This window comes from Melitaea cinxia, chromosome 20 (genome assembly GCF_905220565.1).
Source record: "Melitaea cinxia chromosome 20, ilMelCinx1.1, whole genome shotgun sequence".
Taxonomy (NCBI): Eukaryota; Metazoa; Arthropoda; class Insecta; order Lepidoptera; family Nymphalidae; genus Melitaea; species Melitaea cinxia.
The window spans coordinates 9,471,436-9,484,585 of NC_059413.1; the positions used below are offsets into that span (position 1 = coordinate 9,471,436).

A 13,150-nucleotide genomic window follows, 5' to 3' on the forward strand; every position below is an offset into this window, starting at 1 on the left:
GACATGCTGGTTTCACGCATACCTCGTCCAACCGCCGCCAGCGATATTACGTAGATCATCGGTCTATCGGACCTGAGTACGACCGAAACTGTGTTTGCCAACACGCGGTCTCCATTCCACCAACACGTCTGTTCCAGCGGCCATCTTTTGCATGTTTTTTTTTTCCATTCTAATGGTAGTATATAAAACACAGTGTTATTGATTATAAATTGTGTGTCCGTAGGTGTGTGCAACGCAATGTGCGCGCCTTCCTCGCGGTGCGCGATTGGCCGTGGTGGCGGCTGCTGGTGCGCGTCACACCACTGCTCGCTGTACACCGCACAGAGCACCGGCTTAAACAAGCACAGGTAACTCATATTATTTTCTTAACTAAACCACCTTCCAGGTTCAGTCTTTTAGGAAAAACGATTACTTAAGAGGAAAGGGTACCGGCTCTTTCTCCATACAAACGTAGTCGACTGTTTTCTCCCTGGATAATGACACTAGATCAAATATTTTTGTGACACAGAACTCTTTGCTGCCATGACCATGCCCCTATGTTTTGATTTTTTTCATATTCTTATTATCATAGGAATTAGGAGACTTCAAAAACTCGAAATTTTGCATAATTTTTTGTACATTTTCAGACACTCATTAAAAAAAATATATGCATATTTTCAAAAAAATGAAAACATAGGGGCATAGCCGAAGTCTTCTTTTATTTTTTAAAAAAAAATTTAAAAAAAAATTGCCATGTTTTGAGGAGAAAACAGTCGACTACGAAACACTGTTTTGGTCAAAAATTATCTACCTAAAACGGTCTGAGCTGCAGTTGTCCCTTTCTTGCTTTTTGGGGGATAGGTCTGGGGGAGGGAAGGGTCAAAGCAATACGTATATACGCCAGCGAAGTGATGCCTCATAGTCGATAATTATATCGATACACTAGTGATGTAATTTTTAGTCGATATTTTCTAAAATTCGTTTTAACAAAATTAAATAATTTCTCTTTTCATAACTACAATAAAACCGTATTTGTATATGCGGTTTTTATTGTAACACTGTGCAAACCTGGGCTAACGAAGGGTTTCGCTAACAAATAACAATGATAATTATGGTAAATAACTGTGTTGTTTGTTTTTGGTATCAAATTAAAGGGCTCAATACAAGGATTTCAAAAAAGTATATTATGATTATTATTACCGTAATACTAATAAAAAATACAATAAGAAAGTTTAAAAAAATTAGGATTCTGCTCTTTCCCATGCCTATGCCAAGCAAGCTGCGAGCCGCGCTTCTTCCTCGCCTCCTAGGCGAAAAACAACTTCGGGGTTTACTCTTTCCAATATATTTTTTTTTATCAATTTCGGAATACTCTGTAAAAAGTTATGCATGGTCAAACATAAATAAATATAGGTACGTGGCGACTTTAGAACCTCCTCTGTTCTGTTGTTGTCTGTTTGTTTATACTCGATAGTTGATATTGTTCTAGGTGACACTAATTGTCACTTCTCTGTATACACTTCCCTACCGCTTTTTCACTACGCTGTGTCCTATATGCCCAAAGGTTGTCTGGAAGAGATCGCTACTCTAGCGATAAGACCGCCTTTGTACACTGTTTTATTTTTTTTGTTTGTAATATGTTATTGTGTTGATTGTTGTTGTGTACAATAAAGAGAGTATCTATCTGTTTTTTTTCATCGGTAAGGATGAAAGGAAGGAGCAGATTATTAAATTTGGTCGAATCTATGTACCTATGCGATTCGTATTTAGACTTCGCAAATAGAATCATATTTCTGAATTGCGTAAAAAACTCAAGTGGCACCACTGGCGCAGCATTCCTTGGAACCCCGGGAACCTTGGGGCCCTATATCAAAATTAGTGGGGGGGGGCAGGCAAAATAATGGGTAAAGATTTCTCATTAAAAAAATGCTTGCATTGAATTAAAATAAATATTTATTGATTATAAGTTATTACTTTCTCCTAAAATAGACAATAGTGAGTGTAGTCTGCTGTAGCTGTTCCTGTTCCATCGAAATCCTTAGGTAATTTTTTATCACTTTTAGTTTTGAAAAACATCAAGTTAATACCCCCGAAAAACTGGATGCAAGGCTATTGAATTTTATCAGTAATAATTCCATGAGTTCTTTAATGAAATCAATGTTTTGAATTTCGGATTTTAAGCTAATTTAAAGAGCTTGTAGTTCCAAGCTGGAGAGTTATTAGCCTTGACCTGCAGCAATAGATGCGGGGGATCGTTCGCTTCAGCCTGTGAGGCCAATACTATTAGTGAATTCCTATGAATCTTCCGCATCTATATGGGAGATTCACAGGCGCATAACCTGAAGAAGAGATTCAACGCTGCCTCCAGGTCTTACAGGTAGTAAATCGCTAGGGCAAAGTTCAAACACAGCAGAATTGGCGAGAGACTATTGGGCTTTCCAAATGGAACCCGTGCCTTTTGTTTCTTACAAAAGCTGTCGAAGGTAACGTTTTTTAGTCTACACTTCCATCATTGCGCGAACCTGAAGGCTCTCTGGCACATTATGCGAAAAAGTAAGCGAAAATTCTTTGCACTCTTTTTGCGTCGAATTCAACTCTTGACGATGAGGGAAAAGCACCATCGAGCATTCCACGGTGCGAGCACGCGATGCGTAATGTGCACTATGAGCCGTGTCGTTTGTCGTGTTCTGCATTCTTTCGATGTCAAGAAGTCTAGTGGTGCTAATTGTATTCACCAGTAGTTTGCAACCAATGTGCGAGCTTCGTGCGCATTCTTTCCGCGTACATTCAAAGTGTGGAATGACCTTGCTAAAATTTGGGGGTTTTCAAGCGTCTAGTGTTTAAATCTTTTCTCTAAAGGCCATGGGCGACGGTAGCCGTTATAAATCAGATGGCTTCGTCTGCTTGTGTGCTCCATTCTTATATAAAAAAGATTAATTCATTGTTCATAATGATTAACTGAATCCCGAAATAAACGATGCAGAATGTTATCAACAATTGGGCGCACGCTTCAGTCATTTCTGAAGTGAAAACTCTATAGGTATGTATGACAGTTTTTTTATTCTTTTTTCCAGGATTCACAAGATTAAGTGACATTGTGGATAACATTTTACTAATTTTTTTTTTTTATGTCACTAGGTCGGCAAACAATCGTACGGCTCACCTGATGGTAAGCGATTACCGTAGCTTATAGACGCCTGCAACACCAGAAGCATCGCAAGCGCGTTGCCGACCCAATCCCCAATCCCCCCCAGGAGCTCTGGTCACCTTACTCACCAACAGGAACACAATACTGCTTGAAAACAGTATTATTTTGCTGTGATCTTCTGTAAGGTCGAGGTACTACCCCAGTCGGGCTGCTCCATATTTTGAGCAGGAAATTCCTGCTGTGCCCTACCTCAGTCAAAACTTTTACTTACACACCTTAAAAAACACCCTGTAAATAGGGGGCCCCGTATCATTGATACGGCTGATATGGCAGTAGTTACGCCCTGAGTGGCACCCAATTCCCTACTGCGGGAATACGTATATTCTCAACTTACTTTACTCTATTCTTTTTAACCCTGTTGTACCTGCTTATCTAAAACGACGATTTAAATTTCTTAGTGATTCCAATGAACGCAGTCTTCGTTCTGAGGAAAGCTTACTTCTTGAATTTCCCTCTCACTCCTCTTTCTTTTATACTAAATCTTTCACTGTTCAAGCTTGTCGACTTAGGAATTCTATAGACGTGTAAAATCGGTTTCTATTTTTAACCGACTTCCAAAAAAGGAGGAAGCTCTCAATTTAACTGTATTTTTTATGTATGTTACTTCAGAACTTTTGACTGAGTGGACCGATTTCAACATTTTTTTTAATCGAAAGGTCGTGTGTGTCATTTGGTCTCACTTAAGTTTATTTGAGATCTAACAACAACTTTTCGAGTTATATAAATAATACGTTTTTACTTGACTATTTTCGTCGACCTACGTTGTATTATACAGCATAACTTTTTACTGGGTGTACCGATTTTGATGGTTTTTAATTTAATCGAAAGCTGATGTTTATCGTGTAGTCATATTTAAATTTCATCGAGATCTGATAACAACTTTTTGAGTAATCTTTAATAACGCGTATTTACTTGACTATATTTTCGTCTACCTTTGTTGTATTACATGTCGATGTAATTGAAGTCGGCTTTTTTTCCTTTGCGTACAAGTCGAACTCGGTCGACCCAGTCAAAAGATCTGAAGTAACATATATACAAAAAAAAAGGAAAAGAAAAATACAGTCGAATTAAGAACCTCCTCCTTTTTTTGGAAGTCGGTTAAAAATCAATCTGATACGTATTATTATTTTCTGTTGGTGTACAATAAAGTGTATTATTATGTTATGTCATGTTAATCAACCACTCTTTAAAAAAAATCAATCGATTACGTAATTTGCCTAACTAAAAAAACATAAATAAAATAATAATTGAAAAAGTCGCCTTCATGATTTTTGTAAGTGTACATAATGTGTGAAATTGGTGTGATTTATATAGCTATCTTTGTGTAATTATTGAATTTTTATCTTGTTCCAGCCTTTTCAATTGACTTTCTAATAGTTGTTCTTTACGCAGGCGGCTTTTCTTGTTTTTTTTTTTTTAAATCATAATATTATTTTTAACCATTGTTATATCGCCGCAATTATATGTTAATTAATACATATAACCTATACCTATGTATTAATAACTGCAACAAACATGAGACATTATAAATTATATAGGTACTAAGACAAACATTTTATACTATGTATGTACTACATTACATATATATACTATACTTACACTTATACTATGTACTACATGTATACACTATAATTATGTATGTATTTCATTACCCATTCTTACACACACCTCAACCATGTAATTACTTACCTAATTCATAAATAAAGTACCTAAGTATTTCGATAATTACCCACAAAAATATAGACATGTATCAAGTCACAAAGAGTATCCAAGTCAAAATAATAAAACATAATAATAAGTAGTTTACGAAATTCAATAATAGTAAGCCGAGTCTCAGCAATACGATGCAAAACAAATTCAATAAAACAAGCCAAATTCAGAAAAATAGCACTATGCGCTCTATGTACTCGAAGTCAATCACAAACGAAAGATGCGAATACTAAAATATCGTCAACAATTAATAGCTGAATAGCCGGCGCACGCACACTAACAATACGACAGTCACACATAAAAAAACGGAGCGGAGATGGTGCGGGGCGCGGTAGCGGCATGCGGCGCGACAGAAACATTTTATTCAAATACCTATTTTTGAAAAGTCTCTCCGGTACCCTTTCCTCTTAATAAGAAGATCATAAGATTACCTTAAATAACAAAAAAAAACAAACCGTTGCGTTTAATTAGATTTGCATAGCTTTTTTGAGTTTTCGTCTATTAAAAGAAATGTTTATTGTTAAATTTAAATTACACCCAGAGATGACCGTAAACTTAATGTATGTAATGTACTATTATTTGAAATAATTAGCCCTCTTACATAAAGTATCGCATTATCATTTATTTATTTATTTTTTTGCACTTTATACAATACCAAAACTTTTAACTGAGGTAGGGCACAGCAGGAAATTTCCTGCTCAAAATTTGGAGCAGTCCGACTGGGGTAGTTCCTTAACCTTACAGAAGATCACAGCTAAATAATACTTTTCAAGCAGTGTTATGTTCCTATGATGAGTAAGGTGACCAGAGATTCTAGGAGGAATTGATAGTAGGGTTGGCAACGAGTTTGCGATGCTTCTAGTGTTGCAGAAGTCTATAAGTTAAAGTAAACGCTTACCATCAGCCATACGCTTGTTTACCAATCAAATTATATGAGCTTACATTTGATATCGAATAGTGTGCCTAATTTCTTTTTTTTTATATGCGCAATATACCACTTAAATTTTGTTAATGTCTATAAATTATTATTTTCTTTAATTACCGCCTCAATTATTTGGCTATCAATAACCTTTTAACGCTCAACTAAATATCTAAGAGCAATCGCACAGCAGGTAGTATTTACATGAGAGCCATCGATTGGAACATAATAAAATGGCTTTAGTGATATTAAAAAAAAAAAACAAAAATGGAACTTCAATTTCAGCCTTTTAAACCGTTGCCGTCTTATATTTAAACATCTTATCTCAATCAGGTAAACAATTTGCTTTAAATTTAATACTTTTAAAGCGTTTAGTTATTTTTTAAATAATTTTGTAGTTAATGCATCCATGGCTACGGCACTTACAAAAATTTTGAAATATTGGAAACCCTTAATGATTATTAACGAGTATTTTAAATATGCATATCATAATAATAATATCTTAATAATTATGACCATGAAATTAAAAATAAATTACCCGTAGTTAATTAAGCAGCTCATTAATGAAGCCATTAGCTAAAATAGAATTATATATCTACGAAAGAATAGTAAGACGTGGAAACTTGATTATGTTAATGTGTAACTTATTTTTAATGTAGGTATAACTAAATTCCCAAATAAATAACAAAGTCAAATGTTCATATAGTTAACAATGAAAAATATTTAAAAAATTAATAACAAAACAATTACATGTGTTATAAAATAATAATAATAATAATATACAGTAAATATTTGATAAATACGTTATATAAAAAAAAAACTGGTAATTTTAATTTTATAATCTTATATGAAATGTAATATTATTTAATATTATTACACAATTAACATTTTATTAAAAATTTATACAGAATACTACAAAACATTTTACTTTGGAGCGTAAAATTATAATTACGATAATTTAGATTAATGGCTTTCAATAGTGCCTAAATAATAAGATATACGATTCACAGCTTGTAATATCCCACTGCTGGGCATAAGCTTCTTTCCCCGTGTAAAAGAAAACGAAATAAAATAAATATAAATTTAATACTTTTAATTTTAAGCACTACCCCTTTGAAACTTCCGATATTTCAGCAACGTTGCAGGTGCCATATATAATCACGGGTCACCCGTGAAAGGTGTTCATAGTGAACTTAAAAGCTTAAAAACTTATCTATAATTTATTTTAAATATAACAATGAACATTATTTTTCATTTCAACTAGCACAAAAAATTATAGTAAAAAGTAAAATATTTTAAAAATAATCCTCATTAATATCTAAATTGTATTTAAATTTATATTATAATATAGTATTTAAAGCTATATTTTTATCAGTTATATAATAAAAATATAGCTCACATCAAAATTTAAAATATAGCTACTGGACATATACCTAGTGGCTTTAGTATATATTTTGTTGTTGCTAATTTCCATTAAATATGTCATGATAACTTTAAAACCTTGCAATCCTTATTTTGTGATTAGAATGCATATTTAGAAGGAAGACGATTTATTTATCGAGATTTTATACATTTCATAACGCTGCTCACCAACCTTTTTATATAGATTATGTATACCTACTAGTTTTTAATGTAATATTACCCACTACACTACTATTGAAGTTGGTTCCGCTATGGAAAAAATTGCTTAACAAATTCCGCGTCTCTATAATTATAGTGTTGCAAATAAATTGCGATCTGTGTCGCCTACTATACGAATTCCCAATAATAATTACGCTCACACTTTCTCCTCGCGTTTTTCTTTGCAATCAAACCAGTCGCAGGAATGTCGTCACCTAGGACGCAGTCTTAAATCAACGAACAACTTCGATTACATCGTTAACAACACTGTAATAGATATATAAGACATAACCAACTAAATATATATAAGTAAAAATGAGTCGAAAAAATGTATATGTGTGACTGCACTAAATTTGTTTATTCTTTTTGTGTGTTCATTGTTGTAAAGAACAATGTTTATGACAAGAAAATTTAAAAGGATTAATATATTGATAAAATAAATAGCGGAATTTGCTAGACCAGCTAGTATATAATATTTTTTTGTATTGTAAATATGTTATTTAAATAAAAAAGATCGTTCGGTAAAAAATATTGAGCTTAATTGACATATATATATATATTGAGAATGAATATCACTACATTGTATACTCGTAAAACAAAGTCGATTTCCGCTGTCTGTACATATACTTAAATCTTTAAAACTACGCAACGGATTTTGATGCGGTTTTCTTTAGTAAATAGAGTGATTCCAAAGGAAGGTTTATATGTATAGTACATGCATAATATAGTGGAGAAACACTGATAGTTTAAGAGGTTTCTAATGTAATGTCATAAATTAGCAGATTTTTTGCACATATATCATATATTAAATTTATTTTATTTTATACTAGCTGCCCGTACTGGCTTTGTTCTGTCAAAAGTAATTAGATTTTTATTTATATAGATTTTTTAATTTTTAGTTTTTTATTAAAACCTTCCGTGGGCCTTAACGGACATTAAAAAAAATTATCCAAATTGATCGAGCCATTCTTGAGTTATGCACTTAACAACGTTCATTTTTATTTATATAGATTTAGTATCATGCGCCTGTGAGTTCGATAAAATAGAGAATCGAGAAAATAGAGTTCGATAGCAGTTTGACTGTTGTTGATAGGTATTTCTGACTTCTGTTTCTCTACTACGGGTTATATCGATAGATCTTATAGCCTACACTATGCCTTTATGTACCTTTGAAATGGTAAAAAAAATAATTTAAGAGTTTTAAAGTTTATCAATCAAAAAACAAACAACAATATTTCCTCTTTATTGCATTTGTATTGATTAAACATTATATTATAGCTCTAACTTATAAAATGAAATCAATTAATTATTATTACGTATATAAAACAAATAAGTATTAAAGATAAGGCTTTAGATTGATTTGTATAAGAATATTGTATGTTTAGTAAACTTATGTATAAAAATATGTTACAGTTCAGATGTTTCGAAATACACTTTTACGTTCGATGCTCGAGGTTATCTCATGACCGACTTCCATTCATACAATACGATCGCTTCCTGCTTGTAGTAAAGATTTGAAAGTTCGACGACCTCAGATCAAAGATAATCAACATGATCGCATCTGATAGAGGAAGAGACGCAGCCTCCGTAATCGCTCATTGTTTTAATAACTAGTAGTGAATAAAAAGATTTACATCACAGAAACATGATAAAACTGTGAAATGGTGATAAATATTTCGGTTCTCTATCCGTGAGAATTTTTTAAATGGAGTTGTTTTTCTAAGACTTATATTTCCGTTTCGTGTTACATTCTACAATTAAACGGCAGTATTTAAAGAACTAAACGGTAACGAAGAGAAGTAGAGATAGTGTTAATATATTATTTGCTTATAAATGTAACACTGAAAGGTTTAATTTAAATCAAAATCATGTTGCGTTAATAAAATTTACAAATGCTGGAACCTAGAGAACGTAAAGTTATTTTAATGGGAGAACTTTAAAATAATTATTACAAAGTAAGGACAAAGTAGGTACCTTATTCTCCACGACGAATATACCTTTACAGCATAACCAATGAGTGGGGACTCCTTAGATAACACGTAATGTTAGGACGTCGGTTATGCTTATTACCATACAAAAATGTGATGACAATCGCTATCCTAAGAAAAAATTACCGCCGAGCTATAGCCAAGTAAGCTTACTTAGCTATGGGATATTAACTGAGTGACTCAGTACACTGTAAAATAATTCTTCGCGAGAATCATAAACACTTAAAAGTTAGTTGAGTCGTCAACATTTTATGTCTTGATTAATTTACATACATATGTTTAAGGCGGTATAAACGAAGCTCTGTCGACAGTTAGTAGAGACCCGCCACCGAGCTAAACCATCAAACAGGTTGAACATTAACGGTGTGGATTATCACCGTACTTACAGCTTGTTTCCTGCTCAGCGGGCTCGAACAAATTGATCGTTCGGTTTCATTATAGAAACGCATTACTTTCATGAAGAAAACATAATTTATCATTTAATGTGCATACACAGCACATAATGTACTACCTAATTACGTACCACTTGTTTTTTATAGGTACATTAGGTTTGGAGGACCAACCATCTTGTTAGATTGTGCAGGGTCCTTATTAAATAAGTTATTACAGAAAAGTAGGCTCTGTAATTATATACGAATGTTATGAAGATGATATATTTGTTATATATTCTTAATCAATAAATGTATGAATGCAATAACAAAAAATACGTCCTTTGAAGCATAAATTTCACTTATGTACCTAATATCTAAAAATTATATTATGCACTATAAATGGCGGCTGTACCTATTAACATAAAGTTTCATGTCCACGCAAAGAAACCGCGAAAAATTCTTGTCATTTATAAAAACATAGATAATTTTAAATTAAGGCCGATTTTTGCTTTTTCGCCCAACAGAACAGCCTAACAGTAACGCTTAATACCGCTTTTTTATTTTAAATACAATACAATTAAAACCACTATCGAATTATAATAAATACAGATAGGTACAAAAACAACTACGCGATAGTCAGTGACAGAATGACGTAAAGCATTAATATTCATACTTGATTAATCTGACGAGTAAAACTCGTGTAAACTCGTTTATGGCAATCATAATAAACAGCACTGTTGGTAGTATCGTAGACAGTTAGACTCCTATTGCGTAAGTGTTAGCTAACGCCTCATATGCGTTTTCTTGATGTTATGTATTAGTAGTAAATATATGGATAATGTTACACTTATCACTACTGTTTGTATTCCTTTTTAATAAGTAAAAGAAAATATTGAAGTTGTAAAAATAAAAAACGCCGTTTTAAGACGTCTACTTTGGAAATTGTAATTGAATAAATTATTTTATTCATTTAAAATTAAAATAATGTAATATATTTTAAAATGGCTATCTTTTTGTACAATAATTTGGAACTTTAATCGCCACAGTATTTTAGTTTTCCACGAATACATGGTTAGAGAATTATTTAAATTTCAATGAACTATCTCGGCTCAGATAAGTACAATGAGACAACGCGTAAATTTTAGTTAGCCATCTCTCAAACAAAACCAAACTGCTTATAAGACGTGTAAAAATAATTTACAAATCATTATAACACATTTCTTACTTTATTCCAATATCATAATGGTATGAAAATATTCTCATGTCGTCGTTATATTGCACCGTCACGTACGTTGACAATGAAAGTTTGGCCTGTTTTAATTAAATAGTAGGCTACATGAAATATTAAGAGAAATATATATTTTGTTGACCAGCTGCACCCCGCGGTTGCACCCGCGTAATTTCCAATCTCATGAGATTATCGGAATAAAAGTAGCCTATTCATTAATTTGGATACCCATCTATGATCTTATTATAATCAATTCCGTAGCTTTTGCGTGAAAATGTAACAAACATCATTCATACATCCTGACGAAATTCGCATTCATAATGTTATAGGATACGTATTATTGAACTTCCGTGACCATGGTTGCTCTAAAGTATCCAAAACGTTAAACCGTGATAAAACCCTAAAAAGTTGTTTCATTATAATGCGTTTAATTAAAACTAATAATCTCATTCATCAAGTCGTGAATTCAAACATTATATTCTACCGGTCTAGTCACGGATATGTTGCATATATTTTGATGTGACGTATGACGTTTCCTCAGTTTGTGTCTACCGTATTCACGAGCCGACTCCAACGTAAGACTGGCGCCACCTACGTCGAATGCCTTTTAAATGAAATTTTGAGCTTAGTAATTAAGTGTAATAAGTTGTAGTGGAATAGCGTTCCAAATAAATACTTTGACATATATATGTATGTATAACTTTTTAATTTGGTAGATATCAAATGTAGCACAATATTTTGACAATAGTTATATTATACTAGCGACATCTGTCCGTCCATATTTTTACATGATAAATTATAATCGCCTATCATATACTAAAACCTTCTCCGAAACACGCTGCATCTTATGGTTTAGGTATTATTCCGATCGGTTCAGTAGTTTTCGCAGTATAACCAAACAAAAAAACCGGCTCTCCATTTATTAGTATAGATTTTGATCGGTATGGAAAATTCGCACATATTAAGTGTAATTAAGTTTAAAGAATATGAATGCCCTACAATCCGTTGATGCCTACTATTACAAAGTATATTTTATTATAGGTATACGTATCTGACAGTATATTTGTCCTTATAATGAGTTTAATGCATACTGAACTTTATTAGATAAAAAGAACCATTAAGATCTTTAATCCATAACATCTCTAATTTGTTTGTTCAATCCGATAGTTCGAGGCGATGAAGCATTAAAAGTATGTCAAACAAATAAACATATCTTTCACGCTTAAAAACGGTGTTAATTAGAGTCTCACTAACGATAAGCTTTACGATTTAGCTAAATTTGGATTAATAAATTAGGATAAATAATTAATTTTGACAAAATTTAATATATTATTAATTTAATATTTTCAATAAAACACTTTACGAAATTTATTATTTTATATTTATAGTTTTTATATCATCATCATCATCATCATCATCATCATCATCATCATCATCATCATCATCACTGATTTTTGATGAATGATTTTTATTTATTTTTAATTTTTTTTATCATCATCACTACAGCCTATTGCAGTCCACTGCTGGACAATAGCGAGGAGAGAGGGGATGGCTATATTCTTAATGCCGTAGCCACACAGCATTTATATGATTATATGATTTAGACACACAGTTTTTATATGATTTCTACATTTAAATTTATAGTCAATAAATTAATTTAAACATCCAACTGCATTCCTTATCTGCTTTATATATGCAGATATTAAAATAATGAATCAAAGGCTGTTAAAATTTAACTATTGGCGTGTCTTTTGTGTGTGGATTTAGTAAGCACTTCGTACTCAACGGCTGTCAACAGGACTACAATCCTGAGTCGGTGTTCCGGCAATATACAACACAAACAGAAACGCTCAAGACACAATATTTGTAATATTTATCACTATATTAGGTATTATATATTAAAATAATGGAGAGGTATACGATATTGATTGAATACGTATTTATCTTTATAGTTTATGATATATTAAGGTATTAAATGTTTAATCGCTAATTTCACACTTCAGTAATTTTAGTAACTATTGGAAATCCCATTCTTTGAATAATATTAATTAATATCGATAAACAATACAAACTATAATCATATCAACCGTTCAAGGGACTGGATACAAAAATTGAGTACAAAGTAAA

The 13,150-nt window shown here is 32.2% G+C and overlaps 1 protein-coding gene across 1 annotated transcript in view; it reads left to right on the plus strand.

Annotated features, from left to right (window-relative positions):
* Positions 1–13,150, plus strand: part of LOC123663728 (unconventional myosin-XVIIIa-like) — a 59,613-nt gene that overhangs the window by 10,950 nt on the left and 35,513 nt on the right. Inside the window, exon 3 of the mRNA XM_045598393.1 lies at positions 224–347. Coding sequence (XP_045454349.1) covers positions 224–347 — 124 coding nt within the window. The remainder of the gene's footprint in view (positions 1–223; positions 348–13,150) is intronic.